Here is an 18,768-nt window from a genome sequence, read left to right on the forward strand (position 1 = left end):
TGGCTCCGTTGGCTCAAGGGCTGGCATCCCCTGCTAGGCTGGGCAATGGGGCCGACGGGAAACAACCTAACTGTCAGCACTACTCTGCACAAGCAACCAACTTCTCCACTAGAGTGAGGACACCCTAAGGTACAGACTGGCTGAGGACCTTCCAAGAGAAATGGCACCAAGGAGCAGGTGGCACTGGGTGTTTTGAAATGCCTCCAGGGCTTGTGAACTGGGGCCCAAGTATGGCTGGAAGCAATGGCTAGATACACTCCTGGGTGTGAGGGTTGGACAGAGCGGCCAAATACTGCTTTTCCTGCTAAAGTCCACACCACAGCTTTGTTAGATGAACCAGTGGCTGCAGCTGGCACCAGCAGTGCCAGATGGTCGAGGCCTGAGCGGCCTGTTTAGGGCAGGGAACCTTAGCTTCTGCCAGGCCAGCCAGGTTGGGAGGGGAGGTAGGAATAGCTAAGGAGGGTCTGCACAGGGGCTGGAGAGAGGGAAGCAGAGAGGGGGGGAGAGAGAGAGAGCAAGTTGGTTAAGAGGGTGAGAGGTGGGAGGTGTTCCCAGAGTGATGGATGAAGCAGCCTGGGGATGCCAGCAGGGCAGGCAGGGGCAGGCAGGCAGTGCGCACTTGCGATCAATCACATTGCGACGTCACATGGTTCTGTCTCCGCCCCAGTGGGCCACAGCGGCAAAGCAGGCTAAGTGTAGGCAGACTTTTTTCGGCAGCGCCTGGGTAACCCCACATCAGGCCTCCCTGGAGTTGGCCAATTTGGGTAGGGTGGGCAGGGGATGGGGAGGGTGGCTGGCTGGGATGGGGACTGGGAACTTCCCCTTTCTAAAAACTCCCCCTCTGTCCTGGCTGCTCAGCTGTGGAGACTGGAAGTCCAGAACATTCTTCCCAGGATTCTCGGGCAGTAGGCATCACCAGCAGGGAGGCGAGTTTGAGTCCCTGCTCTGGGTTTCTGAGAGCCACAGTCAGATCCCAGAAAGCCAGGAGCAGGTTGGTCTCAGCACTCTGATGCTGCAGAACATTCCAGAAGGTAGAAGCCCAGAATGGGTGTTTTCCCAAGAGGGAAACTGGATTCTCCTGAGGTCTCCTGCGGTCCTCACAACTGGGTGCTTGTCAAGACTCATGCAGTGTCTAGTCTGACTGGCCCAGCATCTATGAGGACAAGGAGAGCTAAGAGACCTTGAGGAGGAAAGGAGTATCAAGAATTTCTGGAATTGTCTATACCTGGATCCACAGAGCTTGCCAAGGGTAGAGGGGGAGAAAAGTCCCAACAAAGACTCTCAAGGGAATGAAGGAGGGGGAAAAAAAACACAAAACTTTAATATCAATATATGTATTTTTTTTAAATCCTGGCTCAGGGCAAGGGGTTGGGTTCTTGACTTCCCAAAACCTGATAAAGGCCAAAGTGATGTGCAGCTGCCAGACCCGGTGGGGGCAGACCCCAAGGAGGGGGAGTAAACAGAGAATAGAAAAGGAAAATGTTTTTTGCCTACCTACGGAGCAACGAGCCAGGCTCGGACTCAAACTCAGTAACCCGCTACGCCGTCTGCCCTACTCCCAGCCTTCGCTTTGCGTCCAAGTGCAGCGTGAGAGCAAATGCGAGAGACCGAAACAGACACTCAAAGCATCATGGGTAGGGGTCAAGGGTTGGAGGGATGGTCAAGCTGCTGGGAGGAGAAAGCAGACATACTAGAAAAGCCACGCCAATTAAGTGTTTTAGTACCAAAGGGGCAGGAAGGCCCTATTACCCAAATATCCCTTTCTGAGACCTCACTAGCTGGTTTTGCTTTGAATGGTAGGGGAAAGCTGGGGAGCCAAACCCTGGCCCTCACCCCTCCAAATCCTGTCTGGGTTATGGTCCCTTGGCACTCACTGTCTAGGAGGCCTGGGGATGCCTGCTTCTGGTCTGTGGAGGGGCTCAAAAACTTTGGGGCTGGGACCCTGACTTTAAAGGCATGTAGGGAAAGGGCAAAGGTACCCACCCCAAGTCATGGGGAGGGAATAGGGGCCAACCAGTCTCATCCGCAGAAGACCAGGGTGAGGAGGCCTGTGACAGGAGGCAGTGACCTGCCTTGTAGCCAGGTTGTCTTGGCTGAAATATTACAGGAACAGCCCAAAAACCACCAGGCTCCTTTCATCACTCAGTCAACCCCAAACCCATCTCTGCCAATTTGGAAGGCAGGTGTGGGAGGAGAAAAGCTTGAACCAGGAAGACTGGAAAGTAGGCCAGAGTCCTGGTCCCAGGGCTGACCCTCCTGTGACCCTCCTCCCCACATCTGGGGCCATCCTCGGGGAAAGGGTAACATGTTGCTACCTGTCTGGGGATTTGCAAGTTCTAGCTCTAAAGGGAATTTACCCTGAAACAGACCCTAGCCAGGGGCGATGAACAGTCTCACTTTCTTCCCTTGCAGGGACATTTTCTGATTGAAGGGCCTGAGGGCTCTCAAATTTCTAACTGCAGGGTGCAACTCTGACGTGGGCAAAGCAGGAGCCAGAATGTTCTTCGGTGGTGGACCCCTGGGCTGAGCTGAGGCCGGACCTCGGGCCAGCAGCCCCCCGGAAGACCATTTTTGACCCTCAACGTGGCAACCGAGCCAACACTTTCAAATTGAACAAGGAAAACAAAAAAGAAGAAAACAAAAATCAACGAGATGGCCAAAAGGCCTTGACTCTGTACTGCCCACATGCCCTTCAAAACAGAAATGTGTTAGCAAACAAATATTGGTAAGTTAATTGTTGTTTTTGTTGTTTTGTTTTGTTTAAACCACTGGTGGGTAGTAGCAGAAGCTTCCAGAAAAATAAAACACAGACAAGCAGCGTAAAAGGGGAAATAAAAAAACAAAAACAGAAACAGAGAGATGAAACAACACTTGACTGTACACCTGAAAAATGGAATGGATGCCAACGATACCAGGGATATTTGAATAACAGAAAAGCAGTCCACCCATGTCTATGGCTTCTGGAGTGGGAGGAGCGGTGGGGGAGGAGGAGCGGGGAGAGAGGAGGGGGAGGAGCAATGAATGAAGGGAAACGGCAACCTGACGTCTAGTTAAGGACATAGCAAGAGAAACGAGGCACACAGTTTAGTTAAAAATGAACTCGGTATGTTTAATAAAGCTTGGCATTACCAAAACCGCGGTACAAACAGCAAGTCACACGCCCACACAAGAAGTCCGTTTTTACAAAATGCTCCTTGGGCAAGCCTCCGCCAGGCTCATGCCAAGAGAAAGCCCAGGCCGGCCTGGGGGTCTTGGGAAGGCAAGGATTGGAGAGGGGAGACCCTTTGGGGAGGACCAGTGGGGTGCAGAGGGAAGAGGGTGAGAAATTCTGGGGGACTAAAAACGAGTCCGTGTCAGAGCTCCCTAAGGGTTGGCCAGTGATGTTATCACAAGTCTAAGCGAAAATAAAAAGTGAACACAAAAAAATATAGGCGGATAGGGCAGACTACGCTGCCAAAAACCTAGACGGCTACAGCCATCCCTGCTGTGTGCACACACTCTCGCATGCTCGCCTGCTCGCGCTCTCCCACTCACTCTCGCTCTAAAAACATGGAAGGTTATTTTGTGTTTGGCACTAGTAACCTTGATCAAAGGAGTCCTCCTCGGAAGAGTCGCTGCAGGAGGAGCGGGCCTCGGCCTCTCGGAGCAGCAAACAGAAGGACTGCTTCCTGCTGGCGGCCGCCTTGGGTTTCAAAGTCCGGGGCCCCGCCAGGCTCCTCTTGGTCAGCTTGGGGCCTGTGGCTGACTTGCTGTTCTTGGCCACCATGCCACACAGGAGGGACGAGGTCAGTTTGGAGCTGGAGGGGCCTTGGGCAGACCACTCATTCTTCAAGAAGTCTTCATCTTCGTCTGAGTCGGTATCTGCGGTCAAAGTAGGTTTTTTTATTTTATTTTGTGTGTATGTATGTGCTGTCTGTGTCTCTGTATGTATGTGAGTGTGGAGTGCATGTACACATGAGTATGGGAACCAGAGGTCAACCTTGACCTTGGATCCTCAAATTCTTGTCACTTTAAAAAAATTGTTATATTTGCATACCTTTTATGTCCGTGTGTGGGGACATGAGTATGCCAAGGAACACATGAGAAAGACAGAGACAGCTTGTGGGAGTGAATTCTTTCCTTTCACTCATGGGTCCCAGGGATTGAACTCAGGGAGCCAGGCTTGGTAGCAAGTGCCTTTTACCCATCTCACTGGCCCCACCTTGTTTTATGAGACCTCTCAATGGGACCTGGGACTTGCCACGTAGGCTAGGCTGGCTGACCGGGGAGCCCCAGATGGCCTCCTTCTCTATGCCTGCCCAGCACTGGTATCACAAGTATGCGCTCTCACACACATCTTTTCTGTGGGTCTTGGGAACTACTGGATTCTCATGCTTCCACAAGAAGCACGTTACCCTCTGAGCCATCTTCTCAGCCCTTCAGAGTATGTTTTAATACAGGTAAGTTGTGGAGCAAAAGGAGGAGGGGGCTGTTGTCTCTTTTTCTGGTCAGTGCTCTGAAAACAGCAATGTGCTAGGACCAAGCGCCAACTGTCCACAAGCCTGGGCATGTGTGATACCCCAGCTCTTCTCTCATCTGTCACAAACAGCTTGGATCGCCCACTGAGAGGCAGTCCAGGCCCTTTATCTGCTGCCATCACCCACCTTGGGTTCATCTACTTCTCCAGCCACTGGGTATGAGGGCTGGGGGCAATGACACATGAGCAAAATTCTGAGGAAGGACCCTCCAATTTCTACTGGCCAGAGGCATGTGGTTCCTGTCCACCCTACACATGGCACACAGCCCAGGGGGCTTGCTAAGGGGAGGACACAGCTGACCAGGACCAATCCTATGTATCTCTTCCCAGATCCTCGCTCAACTTCCCGGCAACAGCAGATTGGAATGGGCTGTAGGTGAGGGCATTCACAACAACGAAATGATCTCTCAGCCAGGGCTCCCATCACCCCCAACTCTCTTTCCATCAGAGAGCCAGCTGACCAGCTTACCGCCGATAGCTTTCTCTAAGTCTCTGGTCTAAACACATGGTTGCGTTGCCAGAGTTGGGAAGGAGCCCAACATGGGAGGCTCTTTGGTCCCTTCCAACTTCAACCCAAACATACACCATCTTGAGCTATTTTACGCGGGTGCTGGGCTGTTGAGCAAGACAAGGAGAAAGGGCCCCACAGCCAAGACAGTAAGCAATCCCTTGATCTGCTAATAACCCACGCGGAACAAGAGGAACATGAATACACACAGCTACAGCCTGGCAGCGCCTAACATCTTCAAGTCCAAGAGAAACACGCAGGGGCACAGGGTGTCCCTAAAACACTTTCCACCTCAACCAGGACCCCAACTTCAGGGCAGCCCACTGAGTCTGGTGGAGGATGTCAAATCCCACCAAAGCACCAGCCTTTTCCCATAACACCTTCTCATGTTCTTCTGTGTGTGTGTGTGTGTGTGTGTGTGTGTGTGTGTGTGTGTGCGCGCGCGCGCGCGCGCGCACATGCTCACATGTATCACAACACATATACGGAGATGAGAGAAACACTCTTCAGGACTTGGCTCGTCTTCCACTGTGGGCTGAGGACGGAACTCGGGTTGTCAAGCTATGCAGTAGCCATCATTCCCTCTGTGTTCGAACTTGATCCTTCCCAGGCCACAGCTGCCGACAGCTGACACTCACCAACTTAGCCTCCCGTAAGAATACACCAGCTATGACCTGACAGTCCTGCCCTCCAACCACAACTGGAAAAGCAAGAGGCCACCACTCTCTTCCCGAGTCCTTCTCTCCTTGTGCCTGTTCGTGAGCAGGGACCTAAGTAATCAGAGACCACTTGGCTGTGAGGAGCGCTGCAGCCAACACCACCCAACACGTTCCCCGTGTGTAAGGCTGAGGGGACGGGCAGGACTCATACACACTGGAGCGTCAGTCCTGGGGACCCACAGGTCAAAGACAAACAAAAATACACACAAAGCAGCAACTTAATCTCCCTGCAGGTAAGCAGACTCAAGGCTACTTACACCTGGAGAAGACCATAACTGGGGAGCCTGAACTCCAAAGCTCACACATGCTGTAAGTTTAAACTATATGCCTTCATCCTAGAACTCAGGAGGCAGAGAGAGCTCCACGAGTTCGAGGCCAACCTTGTGAATTCTAGACCCACCAAGGCCACATAGTGAAACCCTGTCTCCAAAAACAAACAAAGGAAGGAAGGAAGGAGGGAGGGAGGGAAGGAGGGAGGGAGGGAGGAGGGAAGGAAGGAAGGAAGGAAGGAAGGAAGGAAGGAAGGAAGGAAGGAAGGAAGGAAGGAAGGAAGGAAGGAAGGAAGGAAGGAAACCACTGGGCTAGAGAGATGGCTCAGTGGTTAAGAGAACTCTCTGCTCTTCCAACGGACCCAAGTTCTATTTCTAGCACCCATATGGCAGCTCACAACTGCCTTTAAGTCCAGATCTAAGGAATCCAATGTCCTCTTCTGACCTCCAAGGACACACACACACATGCACTCATGAGCACACACACAATTAAAAAAAAAATATTTTTATTTATTTTTTTTCCAAGATAGGATTTCTCTGTGTAGTCCTGGCTATCCTGGAACTCGCTATTGTTGACAAGGCTGCCTCTGCCTCCCAAGTGCTAGGATTAAACAAAACAAAAAACAAACAAACAAACAAAACCTCCTCATTAAGCAAGCATGGTGGCACATGTCTGTAATCCCAGCACTCAGGTGGTAGAGGTGGGAAGACTGAAAATTCAAGGTCAGCTTGGGATACACAGATACACTGTAAAGACCAGCAAAGCTACGTAATGAGACCAGGCACTGAGAGGGAAAGCAGAGGGAGACACCAGATGGAGACACAGTGAGATGGGGACTGGGGCTGGCAAACATCAGACCCTAGGTCAATTTCCCAGCACTACCAGCAAAAAAGGGGAGAAGACATATATGTGTCATTTTTTTTCCAGTCGACACTTAAAATCACACACACACACACACACACACACACACATACATCCCAGGAACTACAGCTTAGCAAAGTCTAAGACACAGTGAACCTGACAGAAGACAAGCAAACCCTGAGGACAGCCAGAGCAAACCTCTGTGACATGGGACCAGATAGACAGAGAAACCCCTCCTGTCTGCCGAAGCACCTGCATCCTTAGTACCTGCCTGTCTTGGGCATCAGGTACTCATCCATACAGAATGAGTGAGTACCATTCCCTTGACAGGTAGAGGGCCAAGGCCCACAAGAGGCCAAGGAGAGCTGCCTTCCTCTGACGCACCAACCACGAGTCCAGTCTCTACTTAAGTGCAATAAAAGCTCAGTCAGTCCCTCGGCCCCACAGGCCGCTCCATTTCCTTGGCTCCTCAGTCACACATAGCTATCTATTGCAGTAGACGTGTCCAAAATGAAAAGAACAACCAGACACAGCAGTGAGCTGTCATGGGCAAGCGGATCAAACAGAACCTGGTTCTTCCCAGGTTGTCTCTTCCCACTTAGGCCCACACTCATCTTCCAATCCCTCCATAACCCACTAACACCGCCACCCATGGCTGCACTTCTGTCTGGTATAAATGACAAACTTCCTGCAGGCAATGGAGCCCATCACCTCTAGGACTAAAAAGAAGTCACTCTCCAGGCCACTCTATGGCCAGTGGAAGGTTGGCCACTAGCATCCACTTCCATCCACCAATCACAAGTGCCTGTCCAACACCACACCTGCCATTTGCTGGCACTCATCTGGCTTCAGGCATAGTGCAATGCTTCAAGATACCCTGAAGTCCCTCAGAGGAGGGCAAGAAAGGTTACGGAGCACGTAAGATTAGCGCTGACCATGCAGTGGCGCTGAAGGCAATACTTACTATAGGAGGGACTGCTCACTTCCGAGGCAAATGGAGAATGGACAGACTTGGGCTGGCCTCTGGCCTTGAAGCCCCCCTCCATCTTCCTGGCTTTGGCAGCCCTTTTGTGTTTACCTTCTCTGGTGGGTTTCAGAGACAAGCCGAGGCCTTTGGCCAGCGCTTTCCTGTCCTTGCCCAGCAGGCTGTCATACGGTGTCAAGAATCTGCCACAGCCCCCACTAGTTTTCGATTTTCCCCCAGGACTGTCGGAAAACTTGAAGGGTGACTTCAGCTTGTCTTGTTTTGTGAGGGACAGGGCTCGGTCGAGCTTGCTTGCCAGCTGCTCCTGGTCGCTCGCCATCTTTTTCTTCTTAATCTTTAGCTGGAGAAGGAAGGTTGAGTCACAGATTAAGACATATGGCCAAATAGAATCATGAGTTTTGGGTCACAATGCTGATGAGACTGGGCTAACTCCCGTCCCATGTCCTCTTCAAAATTGTGTAACCAGTCCTCAGTCTTTCCATCTAAAATGGGGCTATCTGTGTCTATTATGAAGATAACCAGGGTGTAAGGTCCTTAAAACATTAAATCAAGCCAGTGAGATGGCTCGGCAGGTAAAGTACCTGTCACCAAGTCTGATGACCTGAGTTCAATTCCCTAGGACCTACAGATTGGAGAAAATAGACTCTGACCTCTACACGTACCTGACATACATGCCCCCAACATGCATGAGCTTGCGCGCGCGCGCGCGCGCGCGCGCGCGCACGCACACACACACACACACACACACACACACACACACACAAATAAATAAATAAAAAGTGAGGAGTTAGAGAGATGGCTCAGTGATTAAGATGCTGTAATATTCTTGCAAAGGACCCCAGTTCAGTTCCCAACACACAACTCCCTGCAACTCCAGCTCCAGGGGATATGATACTCTCTTCTGGATGCTGTGGGTATCTATCTGCACTAATGTGCACACATACCCAAACATAGATACACATTTAAAAACAACAGAAATAAACCTATTTAAAAATACACAAATGCAATAAATAAAGCACTTATTAAAAACTCCTAGCCTGGGAGAGATAACTGCATGGTTGAGTGCACTGGCTGATCTTCTAAAGGACCCAGGTTCGATTCCCAGCACCCACAAGGTAGCTCACAAGCATTTTCTAACTCTAGTTCCAGGAGATGAACGCATGTGGTGCACAGACATACACTCAAACAAAATACCCGTACACGTAAAAGTTAAAAAAATTTTAAGATGCCTGGTCTAGTAATCACTTATTAAAAGCTGTTACCATGGTAACAACCATAGCTGGCAACGGCTTTCCCATCCTGGCTTTCCACAGCCCTGTCTGGAAGTGCCTATAGAAGAACTTTGAGAAAGCAGGACTACAGATGGGCGGGAGAAGGTAGCTGGATGAAGCAATGAGAGCCAAGACTAGAAACTGAGCCCAGAGCCGATCTGCTTTCTATCTCAACCTCCCACAGCAGCTGCCGGAGGCTGCTGCTCAGTCTAAACCAGCCTGTCCAACTAAATGGGTCAGAGCTGCCAAGAAAACGGCTGGAGTATGCCTTGAATGCCTAGACCAGGGAGAATGATTAGAGATTTCACAGATTAAATTTCTCCTTGCATGTCTATCGCCAATGGGAGTCATTTGTTGAAATGAAATGTGCAGTTTCAAAGGCATTAACGCTCTGCCATTTCAGGGTACTAGCTATATATTTTTAATCAGCATTTGCAGGAGGTGGGGGAGGGTTTGGGATAGCGTTGCTAAAATAATTAACAAAATTGCTCACCTGAGAGGAAAGGAGAGCCTAGTGTACAAAAACTGGCAATCTTTTCATGCCCCGCCCCGCCCCGCCCCCCCCCCCCCCCCCCCCCCGCCCTTTTGGTTTTTTGAGACAGGGTTTCTCTGTGTAACAGAGTCCTAGCTGTCCTGGAACTTGCTTTGTAGACCAGGCTGGCCTTGAACTCACGGAGATCCTCCTGCCTCTACCTCCCAAGTAGTGGGATTAAAGGAGTAAAATGTTATTTTGATTTTCTTTTCCTGAGACAAGGTCTCACTATAAAGCCCATCATGGTTTGGCCTGAACTTGTGGTGTAGACCAGGCTGGACTCAAGGTCCAGAGATCTGCCTGTCTCTGCACACACCACCATGCCCTGATATCTTTTTAATTTAATTTTATTTTTTGCATATGTCTGTGTGTATGGTATGTGTGTTTGTATGTAGAGAGGCACACATGTAATTGAATACAGGTGGAGGGTGACAGCCGGCATCTTCCTCCTTCACTCTCTACCTTTTATACTGAGGCAGGATTTCTCACTCAAGCTGGGACTGTACCCAGACTTGGCTGTTCCGGCTGGTCTCAACAGCCAGCTTGCCCCAGGGATCCTCCCAAGAACAGGAATTACAGATCAACCACCATGCCCACCCAGCTGTGCGTGGGTTTTAGGGATCCGAACTCCAGTCATCACACTTAAACAGGAAATGCTTTACCCACTGAGCCATCTCCACGGCTCCAAACTGACTATCTTCCCCATCCAGCCCCTTTATGTGACATTTCACCTCTGATGACAAAAACCAATCAAAACACCTCCTTCCCACAAGACTTAATAAGGAGGCACATTAGCATTCAGAAACAGGGTCCATAAGTGCACGGTCTCAAGGCTCTGTAGAAATGAGAAATTACCCCCGGAGAACTCAGACTGACTCACAATAGCATCAAGGCCATGTGCAACGCCAAGGTGCTCATTAAACAATTACACTGCTAAACAACGGAGTAACCGCGGTTTGGTTACACGCTTGCATCTAACCTCCCGCCTGCTTAAGCAGCGTCTCAATGCACACAACTGATGTAGTGTTTAGGCCTACCTCTACCTCCTGTTACTTTGCCAGGTCCTTGATCCCCCCTGGGACTTCCTTTTCTCCCCACAGGGAGGAAGTTAACTAGCAGTAGGGACCAACCGTCCTCCATCGGGAAGGTTCATTGTCTCTGGTGTGACCTCCAGACCTCCAAGTTGAGGACTGCATCCCAGAGTCTTGCAAGATTGATTTACTGACCTGACTCATGAAGTCAGATGCGGTTTCGTGATCATCCCAGCTCTGGTTCCTGCCCCGGGCTTTCCCTATGCTGATGAGGGCATCTTGGTCTTCCTCAGGCCCCTTGTGCCTCTTCCTTATCCCAGCTCCCAGATCGTAGTCATCTGAAGTCAGCAGGGATTTGCTGTTTAGCCTGAAAGCCAAACATATCGTGGGGGTCAGCACCTTAGCCAGGCCACACTCAAAGGCAGGGGGTCATCCACCCATGTGGCCCTCAGGGGTTGGGCTCTAGATGTGGAAAGAAACAGTGATGGACACTAGAGTGACCAGTGTTGGAAGACAGTTGAATGCTAGTGAATGGAGTACAAAGGCAGAGGAGAGCTTCAAGTCGGCATCTTCCACCAGCCTCTCTCTTACGCGGTTTCAGACAGACAGACACAGACATAGACACAGACACACACACACACACACACACACACACACACACACACACACACACACACGAACTATTAAGATAATCTTTACCAAACCTGCACCAAGAGCAAAGGTCAGAAAATACTAAGGAAATCTACCAGGGTAGGAGGGGTGATTCTATCAAATGCTGGTGTGAAGGGGGAGCCCTGCACTGGACTCCCTTTTCTGGAGAACAGGGACAGAGAAGGAGGCAAAACCCAGGGCTTGGTGAATGCTAGGCAGTTACTCTACCCATTGCACTGTATGTCCAGTGCCTTCATGATGGCTGGTTTGTTTGTTTTTTAAATAGGTGAGAAAACAGAGACTGGGCGCTCAGAAAAGCTAACAATGGGTCGGCGTCACAGGAGTGGGGGAGCTGGAACTCAGAGCAAGGTTAGCGTAATGGTGACACCCCTGGTCACTAGGCCTACATCGCTGGAGGCCCCAGAGACTTTATCTATTTCTCCATAGCCGCTCTTCTATCCTCCTGTGGTTGGTGACAGACATATGTTCATCTCTGTTCTTATATGTTCATCTCTGTTCTTTTTCCAGTCAGGATCATCCAAGGTTAAGGATGTGGCAAGATGGAGGCCATTTTCTCATGACAAGACCATGAATACCCCACTGCCCTGCCTGTGGCCACTCTAAGCCCTCCAGACTCCTTTTTGTTTCAAAGCACTGGCCAACCTAGTATCCACCCACCCTTGTGTACCAACACGGAAAGCTGTAGGGCCCCTTTCCTCAACGGACCTCATACGTTTTACAGGTACATGGGGAGGCTGGAGCCCATCTGTACAGAAGCCTGGCTCTGGAGAGAAAGAGCCCTCATCCCAGCCAGCATTCAAGACCACCTCAGGAGGGGCCCTCTGAAATGGCTGCAGTGCCACCCAAGAGGACCTTGTCCCCAGAGAGCAGCCCTGGTCTCCTGTGGGATCCCAGCAGGGTAGGGATGTATCCAGCCTGTCCTAGAAGGCTGGAGCTGAAGTAGTACTTCCGCAGGGAGGAGCCATGGAAAGAAGCAAGAATTAGTCCCAGGTGGTGAAGAAGTGGGCGGGGCAGGAAGGCGGGGCCAAGTGTTCGGGTTAGAGTTAAGCCACTGACGGTCTTTCCACTTTCATCTTTCCACTCTCTTCGCTCACCCTCCTGGTCTGGGCAGCACTCCGGGCTCCCTGGGAGCTGCCGTTCAGGGATCAGAGCACCAGGCACTACCAGGTCCCCTGGCGCCCAGTAGTGGGCGCCTTAGAGGGGGGCCCTGCTCCTCCCCTCCGAGCTGGGTACCAGTCAGTCCCCGATCCACCGAGGGGCCAGCCTTACTTTCCGCTACCGCTGTGGCTCTTCCCTCTCTTGCAGGGGGGCGACAGGGCGCTCGGGGTGTGGGTCCGTTTCCGCGGCCTGCCAGGGCCTCTGCGTGCCAGGCTTCTATGGGCATCCTCGTGCCTGTCCCTTAAAAAGAATTCACAGGCTCGGCTGGGAACCTGGGGTGGGCGGGGCGCGGAGCGGGGTGCTTGGGTCCACGCACACACCTGATGACTACCACAGTCGACCTACCAACCAGATGTCCAGGATGGGGTGCAAGCTGGGGAGACACTCACCCCGAATCCCGGCGTCGCTGGAGCTTGACCAGCTCACGCTGTTTCTCTTTGTACCGCCGCTGGACCTCTGCCAGTCGCATCCGGAAATCCAGCTCCAGGGCATCCATGTCTTCCAGGGAAGACTTCATAGCAAACATCTGGAGGGAGGGTCAGGAGGAGGGGGAGACAAATGAGGATGCTGACATTTGCTGATGCCCCACCCCCCTTGTCAAAGACTGACTTTAATCCCATTGCTGTCCCCCCCTTTTTGGTTGGATTTTAGAGACAGTGTCTCATGTAGCTCAGGCTGGCCTCAAACTCAGTATGTAGTCAAGGATGCCCTTGACCTCTTAACCTTGTGCCTCTACTTCCTGAGTACTGAGATTGCAGGAAAGCACTGCCATGTCCAGTGTAGGTGGTGCTGGGCTCAAACTAAGCAGCCTAGCCCAGCCTGGAACTCTCAGCAATCCTCCTGTATCGGCCGTGTAATTGCTGGGGTTACAAGATATAAACCACCAGGTTATTCTATCACTGTTCCCTACTTTCTGTGGACCTGCCTCTTCCCTATGTCCAGGACCCCCTAAGGCCAACTTTGCCAGGCGGTATCAACACTCAAGATGACATGGTCATGGTTTAATGAGGGCAAGTGTGTTATTTACACACATGGGCTTGCAGTGGACGGCGGCAGCTACCCAAGACCACACAGGCAGAAAAGGGTAGCCCCAGGCCTCGCTGCCAGTCTGCTTTCATTCCAGGTCATCACACTGCACCCAAGGGACATGCCTGACAGAGTATAGCAAGAGGGGAAGGACGGACAGCCTGCAGGAGGAAGAGAAGCCATCGGGGCTCACCCGTTCCTCCTTCTTTTGCATCCAGCTATATTTCTTGTTGGAGTTCAGTTCACGCGGAAGCCTCAAGTTCTTGAACGGATCTGAAAAGGGGCTGTCTAGCACCTCCTTCAGCATGTGGCTGCTGGCGGCCAGCAGGCTCTCCAACGAGGGTCGCACGGCCAGGTTTGGATCCGCACCTGGGGAAGTAAGAGAGACAGGTGAGTCAGTGCTGGGACCTGGACCACCCGCAAGATGGCTGCACCCACCCAGCCAGCCATCCTGAGGCCAGACCAAACTCCCAGAAACTGCAGTCAGCTCTGGCTCAACTGTGGACACACAGCCACATAGCACTGTGATCTACTGGACTGAAGCCATTTGGGGATGTAGGACACAGTGTCAAAGACAAGAGAATGCTTGGACCCGGGATATGGAACAGTTTTGTCCCCGCAGTGTGTGTGAAAGGTCAGGACTACCTCAGAATGACCAAAGTCTGGCAGAGGTTCCTTCTCAGGACAAGGGGTATCCATTCCCATGTGTTCCTACTTAAGTTTCTCATTGGTGAATATGCTGTTTCCTACATCAGAAAAGAGGTCCAGGGAAACCACCTGTCAACCCAGCACTCAGATGGCCTGGGCAGAAGGCCTGAGCTCAGGCCACACTGAGACGCCTCCCTCCTTCCAAACAAACAAGGGGGTGGGGAGCACACACAGAAAAGACACAGCTGAGCAGGTAAGGAAGTGAGCTGCTCTTGCAGAAGACACGAATTCAATTCCCATCACCCACATCTAGCAGCTCAGAGCCACCAGCTCCAGGGGACCCAACCCTTCTGCACCTGCACTCACATGTATACATACACATACACATTAAAAATAATATATATTTTTAAAGGGCCAGGCATGGGCACACACCCTTAATCTCAGCATTTGGAAGGCAGGTGGATCTCTAGAAGTTAGGGGCCAGCCTGGCCTACATAATGAGTTCCAGATCAGCCAGAGTACATAGTGAAACTCTGTCTCAGGAAAAAAAATAATAATAATAAAATAAACAAACAAATGAATGAGAGAGACAGAAATAAAAACCACAAACTGGACTAGGGAAAATAGCTGAGGAAAATGCTCACTGTGCAACTGTGAGGCACTGAGTTCAAATCCCCAGAATGCATGTAAAGCCCAGCACAGGCACATATATTCATAGTTCCAGTATTCCTACAAGTGTTCCTATGGTGAGACAGAAGTCAGGTAGAGGAAAATTCCCCAGAAACTCGGAGAACCAGCTAGCCCAGCACTTCCTGTGGCAAACAGGGAATAAAGGAGAAAATGGGCACCAGAGGTTTTTTTCTCAGACCTCCACACACATGCTGTGCACATGCTGTGGCACGTGCAAATCAACACTAAACATGTGTGTGTGCACGCACATCAGAATTACACACATGCACAAAAAAGTACATATTTTAAAAAGCACAAATCAAGAAGAAAGATGTAAAGACCACAACATACAGTCTCCTCTGGGGGCAGATGTGACATAGTATGCCAGAGTTCCAGGAATGTATTGTCACGTTCAAATGTTCCTAACACACCCAGCCTCCTGCATAAATATTAAAACACAATGGAGGGCTAGGGATGTTGGCTCAGTCATACAGTGCTTGCTCTCACAAAGCCCTAGGTTCTATCCCCAACACCATAAACAGGCATAATGATACACAAGAATAACCCCAGTACCCAGGCAGTGGAGGCACCGGGATCAGGAGTTCAAGGTCGTCCTTGGTTACATACAGAGTTTGAGGGCTACATGAGCTACATGAGACCATGTCTGCCTCAAACTAACAATCCTCTTGCCTCAGCCTCCCAAGTGCTAGAATGAAAGATCTGCATCACCACACTGGGCTATTTTAATTTTGTTTTTATTTTACCATGTGTGTGTGTGTGTGTGTGTGTGTGTGTGTGTGTGTGTGTGTGTGTGTCTTTTATGAGAGAATCGCTACACATACATAGTATGTATATGGAGGTCACAGGACCTCCTTTTAGAAACTGGCTCTCTCACTTCCATCCTGAGTTCTAGGGAATCAAACACAGGACCTCAAGCTTAGCAGCAAGCACCTTACTCGCTGAACCATCTCACTGACCCTCTTTTTTTTTTTTTTTTTTTTTCCGAGACAGGGTTTCTCTGTAGTTTTGGTGCTTGTCCTGGATCTCGCTCTGTAGACCAGGCTGGCCTCCAACTCACAGAAATGGCCCTCTTTTCATTTTCAAATTGACATTTTCTCTTTGATCTAAAAGTTAACCAATTTTTGTGTACAATTCAGGCATACTTGAGAAAGAAAATGCAATCATCCATGTCTGAAGGCCAAGAGAGTGAGAGTGAATAATCTCAGCACTATTTTTATATAATAATCAAGGCTTGGAAGCCTGGTTCCCAATGCTGGCTGGACTCCTCAGCTGGGGGCTGTCCCGTGTCATGCTGAATCACTGAAGTCTCCCTGCCCTTCCCACTAGATGTCAGCAGTGTCCTTCTGAGCCAATGACAGCCAGAATTGCTGCAGCCAGCATCCCAGAGGACAGAAAAATATCTCCCCTCTTCGTGAAAATCAGTGGTTTGGGGTTTTATTTCAATCAAAAATTTTTTTTTTTTTTTTTTTTTTTTGGTTTTTCGAGACAGGGTTTCTCTGCGTAGCTTTGCACCTTTCCTGGAGCTCACTTGGTAGCCCAGGCTGGCCTCAAACTCACAGAGATCTGCCTGGCTCTGCCTCCCAAGTGCTGGGATTAAAGGCGTGCGCCACCACCGCCCGGCCAAATTTTTTATATATAATTATTAACTCTTCAATTATGTTTTGAGATATATAACTTTAGCTGACTTGGTACTCACTGTGTAGACCAGGCTGACCTAGGACTCCTAGAGATCTGCCTGCCTCCTCCACTTGAGTGCTTTGGATTAAAGATGTGTGCACCACCATGCACAGCTTTTTTTTTAAATGTGTTTTGCCTGGTGTGGGTGTGTGTGTGCGCGCCAGAAGAGACCAGAAGATAGTGTTGGAGCTCCTGAAACTTACATATGGTTGTAAACTGCTCACGTGGGTGCTGGGAATCAAACCAGGTTGTCTGGAAGAACAGTTGATGCTCTTAAAACACTGAGCCATCTCTCCAGCTCCACATTTTTCCTTTTTTGTTTTGAGACAGCATCTCATGTAGTCCAGGCTAGCCTTGAACTCCAGACACTCTTGCTTCTGTTTCCTGAGTGCTGGGTGACAGGCTGTCCTACTGTGCCTGGCTTATTCATTACTAGAGATGGAACCCAAGGTTCTGTGCATGGGCTAGGCAAGCACTCTATCCTGAGCTACATCTTCAGACCTTTTTTTACTTTGCAACAGTTCCTCGGGCTGGCTTTGAACTGACGGTGTATGTAACACAGGCAGTCCTGGAGCTTTCACTCCCCATGTCTCAGTCATAACAGGGATGGATTACAGGCCCAAGGAACCCAGCCAATGGTTTTTATTCTTTTATTTTTGGTTGTGAGCCCAGGCTTTAGCAGCTGAGCCATCTCTCCAGCCTGGGTTTTATTTTTATATATCCTTAGGTAAACGAAGGCCAGGAGGTGGTGAACCTACCAGGTTCCCTGTATCAAGATGAAGCAGGCCAGTGCTGCTGTACTCTGCCCTCATATGTCAAGGTCCTCAGTGAGGCAGAGGACAACGGACCTGTGTTTCAGAAGGTCCATCTCCCTCCCACCAGCCTCCTGATCCAAAGCTACCCAGGGGACACATGCCAAGCCAGCCTTTATGGGTACAGTTGCAACCCCTAACTTATAGACAATTGGATTCTAATCCCAGATATTACAGTCCAAGAGAGCCGCCTGCCTCAGCCTCCCAAATGCTGGCACCGAAGGTGTGCAGCAGCCCAACCAATCTCATAGGTACATCAGGATGTGGCCTCGACTGAAGAGAGGGTTCCTACAGAGGTGGATTAAGGTAGGTCCTAATCTAATATGTATGGTTTCTCCCAAAGGAAGTCAAAGTCTTAAAACAAAGACAGGCAAAGGTCAGACATCTACAAACAAAAAAGAAAGGATGGGTCCACAGCATGCCTACAATCCCAGCACTCAAGAGGATAAGGCAGGGGAATTGCTGCAGATTTTAGGCCAGCATGGGCTAAATAATTGACTCGAGAAAAAAAAAAAGAAAAAAGAGGGCTGGAGAGATGGCTCAGAGGTTAAGAGCACCAACTGTTCTTCCAGAGGTCCTGAGTTCAATTCCCAGCAACCACATGGTGGCTCACAACCATCTATAATGAGATCTGGCACCCTCTTCTGTATACATGATAAATAAATAAATAAATCTTTAAAAAAAAAAAAAAAGAAAGAAAGAAAAGAAAAGAAAGGAAAGGTTGGAGAGATGGCTCAGAGGTTCAGAGCATTCGCTGCTCTCCCAGAGGTCCTGAGTTCAATTCCCAGCAACCACATGGTGGCTCCCAACCATCTGTAATGAGATCTGGAGCCCTCTTCTGACCTGCAGGGACACATGCAGGCAGAACACTGTATACATAATAAATAAATAAATCTGAAAGAAAGAGAGAAGAGAGAGAAAGAGAGAAAGAGAGAAAGAGAGAAAGAGAGAAAGAGAGAAAGAGAGAAAGAGAGAAAGAGAGAAAGAGAGAAAGAGAGAAAGAGAGAAAGAGAGAAAGAGAGAAAGAGAGAAAGAGAGAAAGAGAGAAAGAGAGAAAGAAAGAAAGAAAGAAAGAAAGAAAGAAAGAAAGAAAGAAAGAAAGAAAGAAAGAAAGAAAGAAAGAAGTCTCTAGTCAAAGGGGCCCAGTCACTGGCAAACTATTCAAGCACTTATACAAGTGAATAAGCTTGTGGCTGTCACAACTAGAGATGACCTAGAGGTGGGCCCAGCTATTGCTCACTGCTGGCCTTTGATTTGGGGCTTTAATTAATCTCTAGGAGTATGAGGAGAGGTTCCTCAAAAAGCAACAGGCACCTAGTATGGAGGTGCATGAAGGCAGTCCCTGCTCCCCAACAATAGAACTCGCGAATTCACATATGTAAGTGCATTCCA

The 18,768-nt window shown here is 49.9% G+C and overlaps 1 protein-coding gene across 10 annotated transcripts in view; it reads right to left on the reverse strand.

Moving 5' to 3' along the window:
• Positions 1 to 18,768, reverse strand: part of Tnrc18 (trinucleotide repeat containing 18) — a 113,636-nt gene that overhangs the window by 30,644 nt on the left and 64,224 nt on the right. For 6 of the 10 annotated variants that reach the window (XM_076561348.1, XM_076561346.1, XM_076561347.1 and 3 more), the window contains 6 exons: positions 13,743 to 13,918; positions 12,913 to 13,049; positions 12,635 to 12,763; positions 10,889 to 11,060; positions 7,839 to 8,199; positions 3,583 to 3,861 (listed from right to left, as the gene is read on the reverse strand). In XM_076561348.1, coding sequence (XP_076417463.1) covers positions 3,583 to 3,861; positions 7,839 to 8,199; positions 10,889 to 11,060; positions 12,635 to 12,763; positions 12,913 to 13,049; positions 13,743 to 13,918 — 1,254 coding nt within the window. Of the gene's footprint in view, positions 1 to 3,083; positions 3,862 to 7,838; positions 8,200 to 10,888; positions 11,061 to 12,634; positions 12,764 to 12,912; positions 13,050 to 13,742; positions 13,919 to 18,768 lie in introns of those variants that run through there. The other 4 variants (XM_015986301.3, XM_042268597.2, XM_042268596.2 and 1 more) reach the window with 3 other exon arrangements.

Source organism: Peromyscus maniculatus, chromosome 23, assembly GCF_049852395.1.
Source record: "Peromyscus maniculatus bairdii isolate BWxNUB_F1_BW_parent chromosome 23, HU_Pman_BW_mat_3.1, whole genome shotgun sequence".
NCBI classification, from domain to species: Eukaryota; Metazoa; Chordata; class Mammalia; order Rodentia; family Cricetidae; genus Peromyscus; species Peromyscus maniculatus.